This window comes from Ranitomeya variabilis, chromosome 5 (genome assembly GCF_051348905.1).
Source record: "Ranitomeya variabilis isolate aRanVar5 chromosome 5, aRanVar5.hap1, whole genome shotgun sequence".
Lineage (NCBI taxonomy): Eukaryota > Metazoa > Chordata > Amphibia > Anura > Dendrobatidae > Ranitomeya > Ranitomeya variabilis.
This window is the reverse complement of record NC_135236.1, coordinates 53,450,019-53,470,870: the sequence shown is the minus strand read 5'-3', so window position 1 is coordinate 53,470,870 and position 20,852 is coordinate 53,450,019. Positions and strand designations below refer to the sequence as shown.

General features: G+C 43.9%; 1 protein-coding gene across 1 annotated transcript; it reads right to left on the bottom strand.

The window, feature by feature from the left end:
• Positions 1–16,682: 16,682 nt before the first annotated feature.
• On the bottom strand, positions 16,683–17,706 carry LOC143773364 (beta-1,3-galactosyltransferase 2-like). The gene has a single exon (XM_077260840.1). The coding sequence runs from the start codon at positions 17,704–17,706 to the stop codon at positions 16,687–16,689; it is 1,020 nt and encodes a 339-aa protein (XP_077116955.1). The 3' UTR covers positions 16,683–16,686.
• Positions 17,707–20,852: the final 3,146 nt, after the last annotated feature.

Sequence of the window (20,852 nt, the reverse complement as noted above, 5' to 3'; positions counted from 1 at the left end):
TAAATGTAGAGGTTTATCCTGAAAGCTTTGGGGATTCAAAGTCTTGTGGAGCAGCACTTGCCCCCACAGCTACCACAGTCACCCAGTGCCCAATCAGTGAGATGTAAGGCCCTTGGCCATACTTACTCATTCAACTGTCTGTGGTGAAATGCACCCTGGCAGACAGAGTTTGTTGTCTGCGACATGCTGGCATAGCACAGGCACAGTTTTCTTAGAAAAGCAATGGTGACTGGGCAATTGGTAATGGAGGACTGCGACGGCCATCAGCTTTCTGAAACCATCTGTATCTACCAGGTGGAAAGGCAGCATTTCTGTGGCCAATAGATTGGAGATGGTAGAGTTCAACCTCTTAGCTTTGTTATGCGTAGGAGGAAACAATCTTTTACGTGAGCACAACTGCGTAACCTTGGGCGGGCTGCAGTGCTGAGAGAGGGCGGAGTACAGTGAACCGGACAAACTGCTGGACCATGAGATAGGTGCAGGTGGAGATGTTACAGTGGATTGAGAAAGTTGTGGTGTGCTTGTTCTCTGAGATCGGTCAAAAACAGCAGGCGTGTCCGCTTCAGTTACAACAGATGGTGGGTTCTCAGTCAGCGTGACTGGAGAGGGTAAAGAACCCGAGGTTCTGCGGTCGAAGACCTGTGTCTCAATAGTTGGCATTGTAACAGAGGAGGAGGAAGGAGCAACAGATTCGATTGATGGGGCGGCTGATGGTTGTTGAGGTCCGCTGGTCCACATTTTTGCGCAGTAATGCATGTTGATTGCGCATGTGAAGGTTCATACATGTGGTAGTCAAATTATTGCACTTTTTACCTCAACTCAGTTTTTTTTGCAAAGTTGGCAGATAATGTGCGTTGGCTCATCCTTTGCAGTTGCTGCTGGTCACAGTCACAGTTGTGGCTGAGGATGCATTGCTCGTCGTGTCTGCGACATACAGCATAATGAAACTGAAGAATTTTCCATGGCCTCTGAATCAGACCTCTATAACACACTAGATGCTACAAACTATTTTAAAGTCAGGCCTCCTACTGTATGACACTAGGAACAGAAGATTTTTTGTGGCCTCTGGATCAGGCCTCTGTAACACACAGAGGTGGCACCCAAATTCCCCTTGCTTCCCCCCCCCCCCGCATCCCAACTCTCCAACTGTACAACTGACTGTACGGAACCACAGATGGGTGAGTCTGAAGAGCTGTTCACACATTCTATGAGATGGTCATCAGAAGTGTTCTCAAAAGCTTCACAGAGTCAAGAGGAGGAAATCTGCTCCGATGCCTAAAACTTTTTTAGCTTGAATCCCTCAGGACGAAGTATGGTCCAAACAACATCCTGACCCTCATCATCAGATGTTAACCCCTGAAGAGAGGTGATCGTGATGACACTCAGATATCTGAGGCTCATGCAGACTGTACTGTGTTGTCAGGGCAAGAAGAGGAGGAGGGTGACTCCAAGGGCAAGGAATGTGAAAACACAGAGGATGATGATCATGAGGTGTTAGATCCCAGTTGGCGTGACCATAGAGGCACACAGCTTTGTAGATCATCTGAGGAGTAAGACTAGGAGGTACGGTGCGCCGTACGTCTCGATCAGGCCTCTATAACACAGTAGATGCTGCAAACTATTGGTGGTCAGGTCCCCTTCTGTATGATGTTAAGAACACCAGAATTTTTGGGTGGCCTCTGGATCAGACCTCCACAGCTTAACTTCAACCCAGCAAAATGACAAAGTGCGATACAGTGGGCTGTTTAACTTTTTGCAACTGAAAAATTATAATTTTTTTAATGTGCCTTAGGTCTGCAGACAGTTTCTTATCAACACAGCACTAAATTACTAGGTGGGATACAGCAGGCTGTATCACATTTAGAATGCTATACTCGTGCATGGAGCACAATAGAAGCAGTGCACAACACATTTGTAGGACATGTGCCCTGCTGGCTTTGTTTGTGGACCTCAGTAATGGCAAAAAAAGTGTTGGAAGGTAAATTTAACAGCCACACTGGACTCTAGCTAGCTACACTATCTGACTAATATACAACCGCCTAGCTAACTAGCTAAAATCTGGGATACAGCAGGCTTTTTCACATTTAGCTATAGAAAAAATATTAATTAGAATGCTATACTCGTGCATGGAGCACAATAGAAGCAGTGCACAACTCACTGGTAGGACATGTGCCCTACTGGCTTTGTCTGTGGACCTCAGTAATGGACACAAAAAAAATACTGGAAGGTAAATTTAACAGCCACACTGAACACTAGCTAGCTACACTAGCTGACTGATATACAACCGCCTAACTAACTAGCTAAAATCTTGTGGTTAACAGTACCAACATCAGGAGCAGCCTCTCTGCGCTGTTAAAAATGGTGCAAAAACAAGATGTCCGCTCTTTATATGGAGAGGGACATGTGATTTCAGCAACCAATGACACAAGCCGTTGTGTCAGTACATTGTGGGTGTTTCCTGCGCCCTGATTGGCTAGCCGCAATGTGCACACATAAAACTAGGAAAAAAAATAATTGTTTACAAGAACGCCGCACCTCTGAGCTCTGCAAACCCCCTCTCCTCGTCAAACATGTCATGATACACCACCATTATCATTGCTAAAGTGCTGAAAATACTTTTGTGGCAACACAAATATTTTCCCACATTTTTTACCGAATGTTACCAATTTTTTTCCTATTTTAATATTTTTTCCTCGTGTTTCCGATCACAAATCTGAATGTGCCGAATTTATGTTTGACGATCATTTTCAGAACAAATTCGCTCATCACTACTTTTGACCTCCCCAGATCAGCATGTCCACGGTGGACCGGCTGTCTTCTCTGTTACTATCTATCATCTCTTACTTCAAAAGCTCTTTAATTTTAGTGCTGTCTCTTGGAGGGTCCCTCTGTGAGATATGGGAAAATGATATCTACTTGATTTAATTTTCTTATCTGATGGAATCCCCTGTTAGATTCAGCTTGGCCCAAAATACTTACTCCAAACTCAGCACCCCACCCTTGCAGTGCCCCTGGCCATAAAGGGAAGTGAAATACACCTCAGTCAATGGGACCTCATTATGCAGCGAAGGCACTTCCTTGGAGAGAGACGAACAATGTTTTTCTTTATTTAACCCAAGCAACAAAATTAATCTTGGGCTGATCTTATATCTCGATTCACGAATCCCCACGTCTGCACGCTCAGTTGGTTATATTATACGCTACCCCAGGGTTGGATTCTGACCAGATATAAGCCTGTTGTCGGACGGGGCTTGTATATTAATTGAGGAACTGGTGGCAGCATACAGTACTGTGTTAGTGAGTAACTCTGACACTGATGGCCGGGAGGTTTGGACTGGTGATATACTTTGCTCAAAAAAATAAAGGGAACACTAAAATACCACATTCTAGATATCTCTGAATGAAATATTCCAGTTGCAAATTTTTATTCATTGCATAGTGGAATGTGTTCAGAACAATAAAACATAATTATCAATGTAAATCAAAATGAATATCCCATGGAGGTCTGGATTTGTAATGATACTCAAAATCAATGTGGAAAATCAAATTACAGGCTGATCCAACTTCAGTGGAAATGCCTCATGACAAGGAAAAGATGCTCAGTATTGTGTGTGGCCTCCATGTGCCTGTATGACCTCCCTACAACGCCTGGGCATGCTCCTGATGAGGTGGCGGATGGTCTCCTGAGGGATCTCCTCACAGACCTGGACTAAAGCATCCACCAACTCCTGGACAGTCTGTTGTACAACGTGGCATTTTTGGATGGAGCGAGACATGATGTCCCAGATGTGCTCAATTGGATTCAGGTCTCGGGAATGGGCAGGCCAGTCCATAGCTTCAATGCCTTCATCTTGCAGGAACTGCTGACAAACTCCAGCCACATGAGGTCTGGCATTGTCCTGCATTAGGAAGAACCCAGGGCCAACCGCACCAGCATATGGTCTCACAAGGGGTTTGAGGATCTCATCTCCTTACCTAATGGCAGTCAGGCTACCTCTGGTGACCACATGGAGGGCTGTGCGGCCCCCAAAGAAAGGCCACCCTACACCATTACTGACCCACTGCCAAACCAGTCATGCTGAAAGATGTTGAAGGCTGCAGATTGCTCTCCACGGCATCTCCAGACTCTGTCACGTCTGTCCCATGTGCTCAGTGTGAACCTGCTTTCATCTGTGAAGAGAACAGGGCGCCAGTGGCAAATTTGCCAATGATGGTGTTCTGTGGCAAATGCCAAGCATCCTGCACGGTGTTGGGCTGTGAGCATAACCCCCATCTGTGGACATCGAGCCCTCAGACCATCCTCAAGGAGTCAGTTTCTAACCGTTTGTGCAGACACATGCACATTTGTGGCCTGCTGGAGGTCATTTTGCAGGACTCTGGCAGTGCTCCTCCTCCGCCTTGCACAAAGGCGGAAGTAGCGGTCCTGCTGCTAGGTTGTTGCTTCCTAAATGGACAGTTTGATTTCACAGAAGTTTGATTTACTTGGAGTTAGATTCTGTTGTTTAAGTGTTCCCTTTATTTTTTGAGCAGTGTATATCCCCCCTCACTATGAGCGCCTCAATAACTCGTACCTATAAGGGAAGCCTTTCCGGCGATGATTTGCCCTCGGTGCAGTTCCTGACTGACCTGGAGCAAGTGGTGGCACCAGAGAGCCTATCCCTGCTGGGTCCTTCTCGCCCCTCCCCAGAGGTGAGTGAAGTCACCCCTTCCCCTGTGCGATCTGTCACACCTTCCCTACTGTTTTTTGGGGGGGTTCACTTCCTTGTTTTAAAATTTCTTTTTTATGCCTTCATCTAGTATCATTCTTTTTCTACTAGTGGGGGTTTCCTCCACTCTATTATCATTTCATCCTTTTTCATGTGTCATTTATCTGGGTTGTTATTTTTGTGTATGTCCTTTAAATTAGTCTACTTTTTCACTCATTACCTTTATTTGCACTTGGGCCAGTATAGATTTTAATGAGGTCCTACATACATCAGAGACTTCAGTACTGCTGCCCTGTATTATACCTCCTTTTATGATATGTTATTGAAAGTACACACTTGCCACACTCCAGCACGTTATACACAGTCTGCAGTCCCACCGATGTGTGGGCGAACTGATGTGGGGTACGCTTGCGGTGAGCTGGCCAGCTCCTGGTTACCATGGACACACATCCTAGCGTGTCACACTTCCCAGCTCCCAGCTGACGCGCCGCTGGTGGGTGGGAAAATGTGACATTGAACGCCGACTCTGTGGGTCTGGCCCACGTCAGTAGCACCGGAAGTGCCACCACACCGCATTTGGTCTTCTATCAGATGGGCTCATGGACTAGCCTTTATAAGGAGCCTTCCTCTTTCCCTACTCATAACCCTCTGAAGAAGCCGACTTGAAACGCGCGTTGGGGTTTGCCGCACCTCATTTCCAGGTAATGCATTAGGCACTTTGCCTTCATATATATTAGGTGTCGAGTTCCCGCCACCGCACAGGGGGAATCTCGAACCATCTCCGCTGCAGGCTCCCATTCTCCTCCAGCCGCAGTGGAGCCTGCTCAGCAGAGACGTCGGTCCAAGCATCTGGCTCAAGCTGATACTGTGCGGCTGGTTACTGCTGTCCTTCCAGGCTCAGCTATCATAACCAGTTCTGAACAGCGGCGAGCGGGCGCTCCTCGGACTAAGTCCTGCTTTTCTTCTTCTGAGCATGCTCAGGTCCTGTAGCAGCTCCTATTGGACCACTAGGAAGGTCCCAGAGAGCTTCCACTATAAAAGGTTTGCATGGCTGCACGGTCATGCGCTAGTATAAACCTAATATCGTGTGTGTGTGGCTGTATGCTTGTTCTGGTAAATGCTCCTAATCATACCCCTTCCTAGTGATGTTGAATGGTTGCGAATGATGAAGCAATCTAGCGCCAGACAGTGCTATCCAGCATAGGAGCACGATAATACTGTGTCAACCATCAGCGACCGCCAGGGCGGTGCCTTGCGCAATTAGAGCGCCTTCCTAGCCCTAGTTAAGGTGGTTAGTGGCATCCGCCAGAGCGGCGTTGCACGCACCCAGTGCAGTAAATCTTTAGTCAGATTTTCCCTGGCACCGCAGTTCCGGTGCCGAGCGCAAGTGGTCTAGAGGGACTCTAACTCAGTGTCTTGGGGCAAAGTCCTGTGACTCTATACTTGCGTTAATTACTTGATTTTTGTACTATTCCCTATGGTTTCAGTACATTGTTACCCCTCCATTTGTCATTAGTGCCATCAGTCCTCCCCTCTCTGTACATTGCTATATATGTGAAATGCCTGTAGACCCAATCTCCACATATGGTTTGGGTCGTTGTCCTGCTGGAACACTATGTCATATGTCATCCTTTTCATACTCATAATACTCGAGTGTATGAAGTAAATTGTCGTGTAGCATATTCTCATAGAGCTGAGCACTGAGACCACCAATCTTGGTCAAGTATTCAACGACTTTAACTGTGAAACCACCCCAAATCATCAGGCTTTCTCAGGTGACCTTGACAGTACCTTTAATTTCTCAATCCATTAGCCCCTTTTCCTTTGTTTCTTTCAAACCCATTTGCACCCATCAGAGCCTAGTCTATTGACTTTCGTCTCATCGCTCCAAATCACCCGCTTTCAGTCTTCTACTGTTCACTTTTTGTACTCTTTTGCAAACTCGATTTTCTTATGATGAAATTAAAGTCTAGAAGTCTCCTTCTCTACTCCTCTCTCATCTCTTCTTCCCACAACCACTTCCAAGACTTCTCCCGTGCTTCCCCCATACTCTGGAACTCCCTACCACAACACATCAGACTCTCGCCTACCATAGAACCCTTCAAAAAGATCCTGAAGACTCAACTCTTCCGACAAGCCTACAGCCTGCAGTGATCCTCAACCTACTGAACCGCCGCACAACCAGCTCTACCCTCTCCTAGTGTATCCTCACCTATCCCCTGCAGACTGTGAGCCATTGCGGGCAGGGTCCTCCCTCCTTATGTACCTGTGTGCCTTGTTTTTTGCTCATGTTTAATGTATTTGTCTATATTTGCCCCTTTTCACATGTAACGCGCCATGGAATAAATGGCGCTATAAAAATGTATAATAATAATAATAAATAATAATAAAAAGGAGGTGCTGCCGATGTGATGATTACCAGTAGACTGTCACAAGTACAAGTAGAGTGGCGCAAGTGTCAGCCAATTGAAGTAATGAACTGTCTACTTCTGTTAAAGCCTGTTGCCTCTACAAGACCATTTATAACCATCAAGCTTTTTGCCTTCCAGTGTGTTTATTTCCAGTCTGGCCTGCTGCATTTCTTTTGCTATCCCTGAATAGAGAAACCATTCTCTCCTTTGAGGTTCAGTGTACTTCTAATATTAAAATAAGCACATCACAGCAACTTTGTACACCCCTTACAAGCCTCCCAGACAGATTGGTCTAATCTAAAGCCTGTAAAAAGGAGAAGTGACAACATTGAGATTGCATAAAAGATGGAATAAAACACATTTCAATTTTTCAATTTCAATTTTTTTTTCTTTGTTTGTTAGTGTTCTAACACAATTTGGCCCGTGAGGATCTCAAACTTTTATTATCTTTTCTTGCCCTTGGAGATTCCAGAAGTTGCAGCATTTCTTTGTTTATGATGACATGGCTGTAATACACTTTGTTGTTTTTGCATATGAGGTTTCCTTTTGGGGCAGTAAGACATTATTCTGCACATTGGTAGTGATTCTACCTTTGATGTGGGTAGACCGGGTTTTAAATTTCCCTTCAATATATAAAGTGAATAAAAGGATATCATTACAAATTAAAAAAAAAGATATTTCATTATGTCAGTTCAGTTTTTTATTTTTTTATTTCTTACAATAAATATTAACGGCTATTATATTTTAAAGCAACTTTTTAATTACAAAAGAATATATTCGATGAGGTGATACAATGAAATGTTCAATCTATTGGTTCTTGTAAATAATATATAAATTAAATAAATGGAGAATAATAAGTTGTGCTCAAAAGTTTACATACCCCATCAGAATTTTTGCTTTGTTTGCCTTTTTTCAGAGAATATGAATAATAACACCAAAACTTTTTCTCGAACTCACGGTTAGTGGTTGGGTGAAGCCATTTATTGTCAAACTACTGTATTTTCTCTTTTTAAATCATAATGACAACCCGAAACATCCAAATGACCCTGAACAAAAGTTTTGGCCTGATAACATGCACAGAAGTTGACACAAATGGGTGTGAATGGCTACTAAAGGTAACATCCTCACTTGTGACCTGTTTGCTTATAATCAGTGTGTGTGTGCATAAAAGCTGAGTGAATTTCTAGGATCCAGACATACTCTTGCCTCTTTCATCCAGCCACTGATGTTTCTGGGTTGTGAGTCATGGGGAAAGCAAAAGAATTGTCAATGGATCTACGGGAAAAGGTAGTTGAACTGTATAAAACAGGAAAGGGATAGAAAAAGATATCCAAGGAATTGATAATGCCAGTCAGCAGTGTTCACACTGTGATTAACAAATGGAAAATCAGGGGCTCTGTAAAAACAAAGCCTGTCATGATTCCCCAATGGCATGGGAACATCAGAAACACAAAATAACAGACTAGCCCTCGGGTGATGGAAACTCAAGCTGACCGTGACCTAAATCTACCACACAACTAACAGTAGCCAGGAAGCATTCCTACGGCTGCCTAGATGCCATGCGCCAGCCGGAGAACTAACTACGCCTGGAAGAGGAAGGAACAGACCTGGCTTACCTCTAGTGAAATTCCCCAAAGATGATAGTAGCCCCCACATATATTAACGGTGAGTTCAGAGGAAAAGACATTCACAGTATGAAGGTAGATTTAGCAAAGCGAGGTCCACTTACTAGATAGAGGAAGGATACAAAAGAGGACTTCACGGTCAGCTGAAAAACCCTTTCAAAAACCCATCCTGAAATTACTTTAAGACTCCTGTGTCAACTCATGACACAGGAGTGGCAATTTCAGTCCACAAGAGCTTCCAGTAACAGGAAATGACAAACTGTAAACTGGACAAAAAATACAAAACAAAAAGGACAAGAGTCCACTTAGCTGATCAGCAGACTGGTAGCAGGAACATGCAACTGAAAGACTCAGGTTACAATGATGACCGGCAAGGAAGTGACTGGAGAGCAAGGCTAAATAGGGAACTCCCAAAACTGATGGAAGCAGGTGAGCTGAGGCAGAAAAGAACACACAAGTCTCCAGTACCACCAGCCACCACTAGGGGAGCCCAAAAAGCGGATCACAACAGTACCCCCCCCTTAAGGAGGGGGCACCGAACCCTCACAAGAACCGCCAGGGCGACCTGGATGAGCCCTATGAAAGGCACGAACCAAATCCGAGGCATGAACATCAGAGGCAGTTACCCAAGAATTATCTTCCTGACCATAGCCCTTCCATTTAACCAGATACTGGAGTCTCCGCCTGGAAATACGGGAGTCCAAGATCTTCTCTATAACGTACTCCAATTCACCCTCAACCAGCACAGGAGCAGGAGGCTCAGCAGAAGGAACCACCGGCACCTCGTATCTCCGCAACAACGACCGATGGAACACATTATGGATAGCGAAAGATGCCGGGAGGTCCAAACGAAAGGAAACAGGGTTAATAATCTCCAAAATCCTATAGGGACCGATGAACCGAGGCTTAAATTTAGGAGAAGAAACTCTCATTGGGACAAAACGGGAAGACAACCACACCAAGTCCCCAACACGAAGGCGAGGACCAACCCGACGCTGGCGGTTAGCAAACCGCTGAGTCCTCTCCTGGGACAAATTCAAATTGTCCACCACTTGTTCCCAAATCCGATACAACCGATCCACCACAGCATCTACTCCAGGACAATCCGAAGACTCCGCCTGACCAGAAGAAAAACGGGGATGAAACCCCGAATTGCAAAAGAAAGGGGAAACCAAAGTGGCCGAACTAGCCCGATTATTAAGAGCAAACTCCGCCAACGGCAAAAAGGCAACCCAATCATCCTGATCCGCAGACACAAAACACCTCAAATACGTCTCCAAAGTCTGATTAGTTCGCTCCGTCTGGCCATTAGTCTGAGGATGGAAGGCAGACGAAAAAGACAAATCAATGCCCAACCTGGCACAGAATGCCCGCCAAAATCTAGAAACGAACTGGGTACCCCTATCAGAAACGATATTTTCAGGAATACCATGCAAGCGAACCACATTTTGAAAAAACAAAGGAACCAACTCAGACGAGGAAGGCAACTTCGGCAATGGCACCAAATGAACCATCTTAGAAAAACGGTCACACACCACCCAGATAACAGACATCCTCTGAGAGACAGGAAGATCAGAAATAAAGTCCATCGAGATGTGCGTCCAAGGCCTCTTTGGAATAGGCAAGGGCAACAACAACCCGCTAGCCCTAGAACAACAAGGCTTGGCCCGAGCACACACATCACAAGACTGCACAAAAACACGCACATCTCAAGACAGAGATGGCCACCAGAAGGATCTAGCCACCAAATCCCTGGTACCAAAAATTCCAGGATGACCCGCCAGCGTAGAAGAATGAACCTCCGAGATGACTCTACTGGTCCAATCATCAGGAACAAACAATCTACCAGGTGGGCAGTGATCAGGTCTATCCGCCTGAAACTCTTGCAAAGCACGTCGCAGATCTGGGGAAATAGCGGATAATATCACCCCATCCTTAAGGATACCTGTAGGTTCCGAATCACCAGGGGAATCAGGCTCAAAACTCCTAGAAAGGGCATCTGCCTTCACATTCTTAGAACCTGGTAGATATGAGACCACAAAATTAAACCGAGAGAAAAACAACGACCAGCGCGCCTGTCTAGGATTCAGGCGCCTGGCAGACTCAAGATAAATCAGATTCTTGTGATCAGTCAAAACCACCACCTGATGTCTAGCACCCTCAAGCCAATGACGCCACTCCTCAAATGCCCACTTCATGGCCAAAAGCTCCCGATTACCGACATCATAATTTCTTTCGGCGGCAGAAAATTTTCGAGAAAAGAACGCACAAGGTCTCATCACTGAGCAATCGGAACTTTTCTGCGACAAAACCGCCCCCGCTCCGATCTCGGAAGCATCGACCTCAACCTGAAAGGGGAGAGAGACATCAGGCTGGCGCAACACAGGGGCAGACGAAAAGCGGCGCTTAAGTTCCCGAAAGGCCTCCACAGCGGCAGAGGACCAATTGGCAACATCAGCACCCTTCTTAGTCAAATCCGTAAGAGGCTTAGCAACACCAGAAAAACCAGTTATAAATCGACGATAAAAATTAGCAAAGCCCAAGAACTTCTGAAGACCCTTTAGAGAAGTAGGCTGCGTCCAGTCACAAATAGCCCGAACCTTGACAGGGTCCATCTCAACAGAAGAAGGGGAAAAAATGTACCCTAAAAAGGAAATCTTTTGAACCCCAAAAACACACTTAGAACCCTTTACACACAGAGAATTCTCCCGCAAGACCTGAAAAACCCTCCTGACCTGCTGAACATGAGACTCCCAGTCCTCAGAAAAAAATCAAAATATCGTCCAAATACACAATCATAAATTTATCCAGATATTCACGGAAAATATCATGCATAAAGGACTGAAAAACTGAAGGTGCATTAGAAAGGCCGAAAGGCATTACTAAATACTCAAAGTGGCCCTCAGGCGTATTAAATGCGGTTTTCCACTCATCCCCTTGCTTAATTCGCACCAAATTATACGCCCCACGGAGATCAATCTTGGAGAACCACTTAGCCCCCCTTATGCGAGCAAACAAATCAGTAAGCAGCGGCAACGGATACTGATATTTGACAGTAATTTTATTCAGGAGTCGATAATCAATACAAGGCCTCAGCGAGCCATCCTTTTTAGAGACAAAGAAAAACCCAGCTCCTAAAGGTGATGAAGAAGGACGAATATGTCCCTTTTCCAGGGACTCCTTAACATACTCTCGCATGGCAGCATGTTCAGGTACAGATAGGTTAAACAAACGACCCTTTGGAAATTTACTGCCAGGAATCAGATCTATGGCGCAATCACACTCTCTGTGGGGAGGGAGAGAACCAATTTTAGGCTCTTCAAAAATATCCCCAAAATCCGACAAAAATGCCGGAACCTCAGAGGGAATAGATGACAAGATAGAAACCAAAGGTATGTCCCCATGAGCCCCCCGACATCCCCAGCTTAACACAGACATAGTTTTCCAGTCCAGTACTGGGTTATGAGATTGCAACCATGGTAATCCAAGCACTAACACATCATGTAAATTATGCAACACGAGGAAGCGAATCATCTCCTGATGGTCTGGAGTCATACGCATAGTCACTTGCGTCCAGAACTGTGGTCTATTACAAGCCAGAGGTGTAGAATCAATACCCTTCAGAGGTATAGGAACTTCCAGAGGCTCCAAATCAAACCCACAGCGCCTGGCGAAGGACCAATCCATGAGACTCAGAGCGGCGCCAGAGTCCACATAGGCATCCACGGTAATAACTGATAATGAACAAATCAGAGTTAAAGACAGAAGAAATTTAGACTGTAAAGTGCCAATAGAAACAGACTTGTCAACCTTCCTAGTACGTTTAGAGCATGCTGATATAACATGCGCGGAATCACCACAGTAGAAGCACAAGCCATTTTTGCGCCTATAATTCTGCCGCTCGCTTCTTGACAGAATTCTGTCACATTGCATTTTCTCTGGCGTCCCTTCAGAAGATACCGCCAAATGGTGCACGGGTTTGCGCTCCCGCAAACGCCGATCAATCTGAATCGCCATTGTGATGGACTCATTCAGACCTGTGGGCGTAGGAAACCCCACCATGACATCCTTAACGGCATCAGAAAGGCCTTCTCTGAAAATTGCCGCCAGGGCACACTCATTCCACTGAGTAAGCACAGACCATTTACGAAATTTTTGGCAGTATATCTCAGCTTCATCTTGCCCTTGAGACAGGGCTATTAAAGCTTTTTCAGCTTGAATCTCCAAATTAGGTTCCTCATACAGCAACCCTAAAGCCAGAAAAAACGCATCCACATTGAGCAACGCAGGATCCCCTGGTGTCAATGAAAATGCCCAATTTTGAGGGTCACCTCGCAGCAAAGAAATCACAATCTTAACCTGCTGAACAGGATCTCCAGAGGAGTGAGGTCTGAGAGAAAGGAATAATTTACAATTACATTTGAAATTCTGAAACCGAGATCTATCTCCGGAAAATACCTCTGGTGTAGGAATCTTAGGTTCAGAAATAGGGGTACGTATAACATAATCTTGTAAATTCTGAACCTTCGTAGCAAGATTATTTAAACCTGTAGCCAAACTCTGAGAGTCCATCCTTAAACCGGAGAGATCAGAGCCATTCAAGGATTAGAAGGAGAGAAAGGCAAGGCTGTAAATAGAGCAGAAATACAACTGAGCCAACTAAGTAGCAAACATGTGAGGAAAAAAAAAAAAATAAAAAATCTACAGACTTCTTTTACTCTCCTTTCTTCTGCCAATTACTTTAACATTGGCCGGTCATACTGTCATGATTCCCCAATGGCATGGGAACATCAGAAACACAAAATAACAGACTAGCCCTCGGGTGATGGAAACTCAAGCTGACCGTGACCTAAATCTACCACACAACTAACAGTAGCCAGGAAGCATTCCTACGGCTGCCTAGATGCCATGCGCCAGCCGGAGAACTAACTACGCCTGGAAGAGGAAGGAACAGACCTGGCTTACCTCTAGTGAAATTCCCCAAAGATGATAGTAGCCCCCACATATATTAACGGTGAGTTCAGAGGAAAAGACATACACAGTATGAAGGTAGATTTAGCAAAGCGAGGTCCACTTACTAGATAGAGGAAGGATACAAAAGAGGACTTCACGGTCAGCTGAAAAACCCTTTCAAAAACCCATCCTGAAATTACTTTAAGACTCCTGTGTCAACTCATGACACAGGAGTGGCAATTTCAGTCCACAAGAGCTTCCAGTAACAGGAAATGACAAACTGTAAACTGGACAAAAAATACAAAACAAAAAGGACAAGAGTCCACTTAGCTGATCAGCAGACTGGTAGCAGGAACATGCAACTGAAAGACTCAGGTTACAATGATGACCGGCAAGGAAGTGACTGGAGAGCAAGGCTAAATAGGGAACTCCCAAAACTGATGGATGCAGGTGAGCTGAGGCAGAAAAGAACACACAAGTCTCCAGTACCACCAGCCACCACTAGGGGAGCCCAAAAAGCGGATCACAACAAAAACCACGGTCAGGTAGACCAATAGAAATGTCATCCACAACTGCCAGGAAAATTGTTCGGGATGCAAAGAAAAACCCACAAATAACATCAACTGAAATACTGGACTCTCTGAAAACTAGAGGTGTGGCTGTTTCAAGATGTACAATAAGGAAGCAGAAAAATGAGCTGCATGATCGAGTCACCAGAAGAAAGCCATTACTGCGCAAATGCCACAACGTATGTCGCCTACAATATGCAAAACAGCATAGAGACAAGCATCAAAACTTCTGAAACAAGGTAATTTGGAGTGATGAGACCAAAATTGAACTTTTTGGCCACAACCATAAACGTTACATTTGGAGAGAGGTCAACAAGGCCTATGACGAAAGGAACAGCATTCCTACTGTAAAGCATGGAGGTGGATCACGGATGTTTTGGGGATGTGTGAGCTACAAAGGTACAGGACCCTTGGTCAAAGCTGAAGGAAAGATGAATGCACCATGTTATCAGCAAATACTGGAGGCAAATTTGCAAACATCAGCCCAGAAGCTGCACATGGGATGTACTTGGACGCTCCAACATGACAACGATCCAAAACACAAGGCCAAGTCAACCTGTCATTGGCTACAGCAGAACAAAGTGAAGGTTCTGGAGTGGCCATCCCAGTCTCCTGACCTCAATATCATTGAGTCACTGTGGGCAGATCTCATGCGCGCAGTTCATGCTAGACAGCCCAGGAATTTCCCTAACTGGAGGCTTTTAGCCAAGAAGAGTGGGCAGCTTTATCATCTGAGAAAATAAAAAACCTCATTCACAACTACCACAAAAGACTTCAAGCTATCATTGATGTTAGAGGGGGCAATACACGGTATTAAGAAATGGGGTATGTGAACTTTTGATCAGGGTCATTTGGATGTTTTGGTTTGTCATTATGATTTATAAACAAAACACAGTAGTTTGACAATAAATGGCTTCACCCAATCATTAACAATGAGTGGAAAAAAAGTTTTGGTGTTATCATTCATATTCTCTGAAAAAAGGCAAAGAAAGCAAAAGTTCTGCCGGGGTAAGTAAACTTTTACGCACAACTGTATAAGCGGCAATATATATAACTAAAAGGGGTTTTCCACTTTCAGAAAATCTTGGTCCCCAGAATACGTTTCTTATAAAAAAAAATTTGAAAAAACACCAACATGCTTTTACTCATTGTCCAGCTCTGAATCTCAAGGTCCAGCTCAAGGTCCAGCTCTGAATCTCTTCTGCTATATTTGATATTGGATGAGGTGCTCACTGATGTCACACTGATAGCACGGCAGCCAATCACTGGGCTCAATTAGCTGGAATGCCCCGCTCAGAGCTGCTGAGCTCACTGGTTGGCTGAGGTGCTGATGTCACATCGACAGCCAATATCAGACCCTGAAGCACCAGCCGAGACTCACTGGTGGATCCGGGGATCGTGAGTAATGGACGGCTTGTTTTTTCAAAACAAACTGTGACCTGGTACAAGACTTTCTACAAGGATCCAACTTCTTTCATAGGTTTTTCAGTTTGGGCAATCTTTTTAAGAAGGTTGAGCTACTTGTAATTAAACTTCAACAATTATATGGTACAAAAAGATCTAAATAATCAAATGGGGGCCCTATTGAGTGATTCTCCTCCATCATCTCTACACCAAATATAGCATTTGAAAATGATTGTCTAACATTGTGTCCATATAATTTTCTAGAAATTTTTTTTACATATTCCAATTCTATTTTTCGGACTTCTTAAATCATGTCTGTAGTCATAGGATCTACAAACTGGTCTTAACTTTACAGTAGCTATCGTCTCCTTAACACTGAAATTTCATACCTCAAATGTCTTTCCAAATAGTCCACAGCTTCTTCCTTGAATTATTGTGAACTGTGACAAATACCCTAAAAACACAAGGGTTATAAACATTTTCTAGCCATAACACTGGGGTCTCTAGTGGGTGCTTAATCCTACACTTATAGACTATGTGATAATTTACTACTCCTCGTGCTAACGGCATTGTACATACTTTCCTATCCACAAGCTTTGTGATCTGCCTTTCCTGAACAGTGCTTGGCTCCTACCCCTGATACTTTTAACACTGAGAGAAAGGAGGCGTTAATCAGAGAGAAGCAATACAGTCAAGCACAGTGTATTGTTAAACTATGTCAGAAGCAACAGAACAGCCAGCTAGGTGAAGCGCTTGCACAAGCTCTACAGTATCAAGATGGTAGAAATTTTAGAAATCAGCTTAATTTTGTACTTAGGAAGCAAGCATCAATAAAAATCAGTGCAAACAGTAGATATATAAAAAAAATCCCGTATAAATGCTGCATAACTAAAGGCATATATTACATCATGTAATTTTCTGAAAAGTTTCTTCATCATCGGAACATTTTTTGGAAATGTATAAATACTTTTTCTTCTCCAGTCGATTTTAAGCTTCTACAAAAAATGTTCTTGTTTTCTCAGCACTTCTGTGATTTATTAGTCCAAAAGTCTGCCCAAACATTCTGTAGTTCTTTTCCATGATAATGGTGCACTGTAACAACTTTCCTAAATTTGCATTGGTCATAATCAAACCTGTATGTGTTAAAGGTACCTCGAGGGGGGTCAGTTGGAGGAATGTGGAGTTCAAACAAGCAAATTCCCATAAAAGCATCTTCCATAGGGATGACTCTAATTTCTTGTGCCACATCATAGATTTTTTTTGCCATATCAACCGAAAACACATATCCAGGACCGGAGCAATAGGGTGGGTAGGTATCATTTGGATAGATTTCCTTAGGAACATACCACTTATAAGCCTTGTCCCTAAAAGGTCCAGTGTTGGCAATTATTGCTCCGGTAAAATAATTTGTACGAATGGGTAAGTCTGGATAAAGAACCTTGTGGACCAGAAAATCTACATTAAGAAATATATCGTTGTCTATCTTCATGACATAGCTGACCGAAGGACAGAATTTGGTCACCCACTCCATACCCATTAAGCTTTTCAAGGTCAAATTGTAATAGGTGTCCATGAAGTCTTGTTGTATGATGTCCCCGAAGGTCACACTTTCCTCCTCTAACAAATTCTGGGTTCGGTCAGGAACAATCCGAGGAAGACCCACCAGAAAAATCCTGACCACCTCAACATCATAAATACTTACATTACCCCATGTTTCTCTTATTGTACGTCTAGATTCCATGTCATGGGACTCTACAAGGACCATTAATACAAGGAAAGGCTTCCGATTGTTGCACTTGTCTGGCTGGTTAATGATGAACTTGTATGGAAATGGATATGGAGGAGCCAGGGGGTGCTTGAATACTGGGTAAGTCAAATTATTCACAGGTCTTTTTGGTGGTTGCAATTTAACATAATTTTGAATCCATATTTTGATAAGATCTGAACTTTTTTCATTGTACAAAAAGTAGCCATAAAAAAACGTAAGAATCAACAGAAGTAAGGTGGCGAATTTCATCAAATAAATCCGGCCATTCATGCTGCCCTTAAAAGTCAAGATGTCACTAAGATTCCTGCAGAGAGAGCAAAGTTTGAAATAAAACATTAAGTTGTGAATGAAAAAAATATTAAGAAATCATAAGAAAAGCTTTACCTAATCCTGACAGATGACACAGTTCTACCATAATGATAGAAACTCTTAGAAGCAGGCTTTTTTTTACCTTTATTTTATGATTTGCCCATAAACATTGGTGGTCTGTGAAGTGTTCCTCTGGTGTTGTCCTTAATGGATCAGCATTCCATAGCTGAACAGCGCATCTGTTATGGACTGACCTGGTTTGGAGTAGTGATATTGCAACCACTGGGGGCAGCACCGGCAGGTAGCATAGTCAGAAATAGCCAAGGAGTCGGTACATAGGAACAGCAATGTAGTTTGAAGGAATAAGCAGGAATAGTAGTCAGGAAAGCCAGATGTCTTTACCAGGAGCGGCAATGTTGTTTGAAGGAATAAGCAGCAATTGTAGTCAGGAAAGCCAGATGTTGTTACCAGGAGCAGTGATGTCTTTTGAAGGAATAATCAGCAATCGTAGTCAGGAAAGTCAGATGTCTTTACCAGGAGCGGCAATGTTGTTTCAAGGAATAAGCAGCAATTGTAGTCAGGAAAGCCAGATGTTGTTACCAGGAGCAGCGATGTCGTTTGAAGAAATAATCAGCAATCGTAGTCAGGAAAGCCAGATGTCGTTACCAGGAGCAGCGATGTCATTTGAAGGAATAAGCAGTAATCGCAATCAGGAAAGCCAGAGGTCATTACCAGGAGCAGCAATGTCATTTGAAGGAATAAGCAGTAATCGCAGTCAGGAAAGCCGGATGTCATTACCAGGAGCAGCAATGTCATTTGAAGGAATAAGCAGCAATCGTAGTCAGGAAAGCCAAAGGTCAATGTCAGGAACAGCAGTGTCATATGAAGAAGCAGCAGGCGGAAGGACTAGAGGCTGGTAGCTCAATAATCACGCAAGGAATGGAGAGCAAGGCCAGGTTTAAATAGCGTGTGCAATCAGGGAGAGCCAATCAGGAACTCAGCGTGGTGAGTGGAGACATCAGCAACAACACAGATACAAGGATTTAGGTTAGCACATACAGTAACTGTCCAGCGAGCTGAATAGCTCAAAGGGAAGAGCTGCCGTCTGGTGCACAGGACAGGAGCTGCTGGTTTCAAATCCTGACAGTCTATAGAACAAACATGCATAATCCTATGTCTCGGTAAAATGAACATTCCTATCTGACTGACATTTGTTGAAATAATGAACCAGCCTTGATCATCGTATGCTCTTATGGAACAAATGACCATAAACTTTCAGCTTTTGACATGGTAGTTCCTTTCAGATGCTTGTTCCTTTGATCCGCAACTTCCAACTTTTGATAACGGTTTTGCAATGATTCATCAAGACTAAAAAAGGTCTACGTCTGGAAAAATTCAATTAGTGTTTCGAGACATTTTTATCCATGATTTAAATTTCCAATTTTCTATTACTTCATTTATTCCCTAATTAATTTCTGCAAAAGTATGAGATGGTGGCAATAACTTATTTGTTGCAAAAGTCCTTGAGGTCTCTTAATCTCAAGGTAGGGGATCCTTTTGATACAGGGATAGGGTTATTGGCCTCTCATGGCCCCAAGTTTGTTTGACTTGGGTCTCTTGTAGTTTGTCTGACTTTTGTTGGGGGAACTCTCCTCAGGCTGCTCAGTCATCCACGAGACTGATGTTTGGGCTCCTTTTGGATCTGACTGCAGTAATACTGCTCTTCCAATCTGACTCTTTTCCATAATAACCCAGTCTTTCACCTAGTACCCTCATAGGGATAAAGCTTCCCTTTCCTGACACACTTAATAGTAGCTCATCAATGCTCAGGCCTTGTCTGAAGCCTAAGGTCTTCTCAACTATGGCCGCAGGCTGGTCTTTCTTAGCAGACTTTCTTGGTCTACCATGGCCATCTTCTTCAGTGGTTTGGGCTTCACCAAGTAGATCGGTTCATCTCCTGTGATACTGTAATTTACCTGTGCCATTACAATTGCTGTGCTTCAGCTCTACTTTTCTGCAAAACCATTCTAAGATCCCCCTGGGACTTATGATTTTGCTTTTATATGTTATGCATTTTCAGTCTCTCACTTGGTCGGCACTTTCACTTAGACATCGCAAAACAAAACAGGTCTTACAGTCACAATGGGAGTATCAAGTGCCATAGTTCTTTATTCCAAGATGGAGATAATATTCAAAAGAAACCTTGTACCCTAATGGATATTAATAGATAAAATTAATTTTTATTATACATATTTTTAAAACCATTAACCACACAACAAAATGCAGACAACCGTGCTCAGCTACAACTGTCCCTCACACTGTAAACACTAAATTTCCCTGCCTAAGCAGCGGAGGTTGGCACCCTAAGATTTGATTCGAGAAAGGCGCCACCGCTCCACGACGGCTGACCCTCTTACTCCTATGCAGTCATTCTGGGTAATGTGATGCAATTATACCCCAATCTCACATGGCAGGAAAATTGAAAAAGACAGTGATTGCCTGATATAGCATTCAATAGACAGTGTGAGGCAGAGTGACACAATTACCTAAAGTGCAAAAAAGTGCATAATACACACAAGGAGTATCTCACTATAACTGTTCCCTATTCTGTAACAGCCAACCTAACCGTGGGGGTTGGCACCCTACTGTACAGCGGAAACGGCGCCCCCACTCCACGAAGGCTCACCCTGACGGTGACCCTATTACAAGACCATTGGCTCTTAGATGTATAGCCTAATGGAAACATACAAAGTGACAGTCACTGATTAGGGGTAGGCTCAATTTGGGGTTAAATGCAGTACAGATAAAACGCCGCACACCCAGACCACGATATAGAAAGAATGCCAGTTATAGCAATGAGGTACTCATCATGAACGATGTTCTTGAGGACCCATGCCTCATGCCTCAACGCGTTTCACCAATCTGGATCATCAGAAGGCTTGGATAAACGATGCTGCATGGTAACCATCCATGTCACTACTATTTATAGATTATAATAGTGGACCCTGTACCAATCGGGAGAGAGCACCCTGGCCACTGGAGGTAAAACCAGAGCCTCACCACAGAGGGACCACCACACGTGTATAACCATCTATTAAAACGTGGTC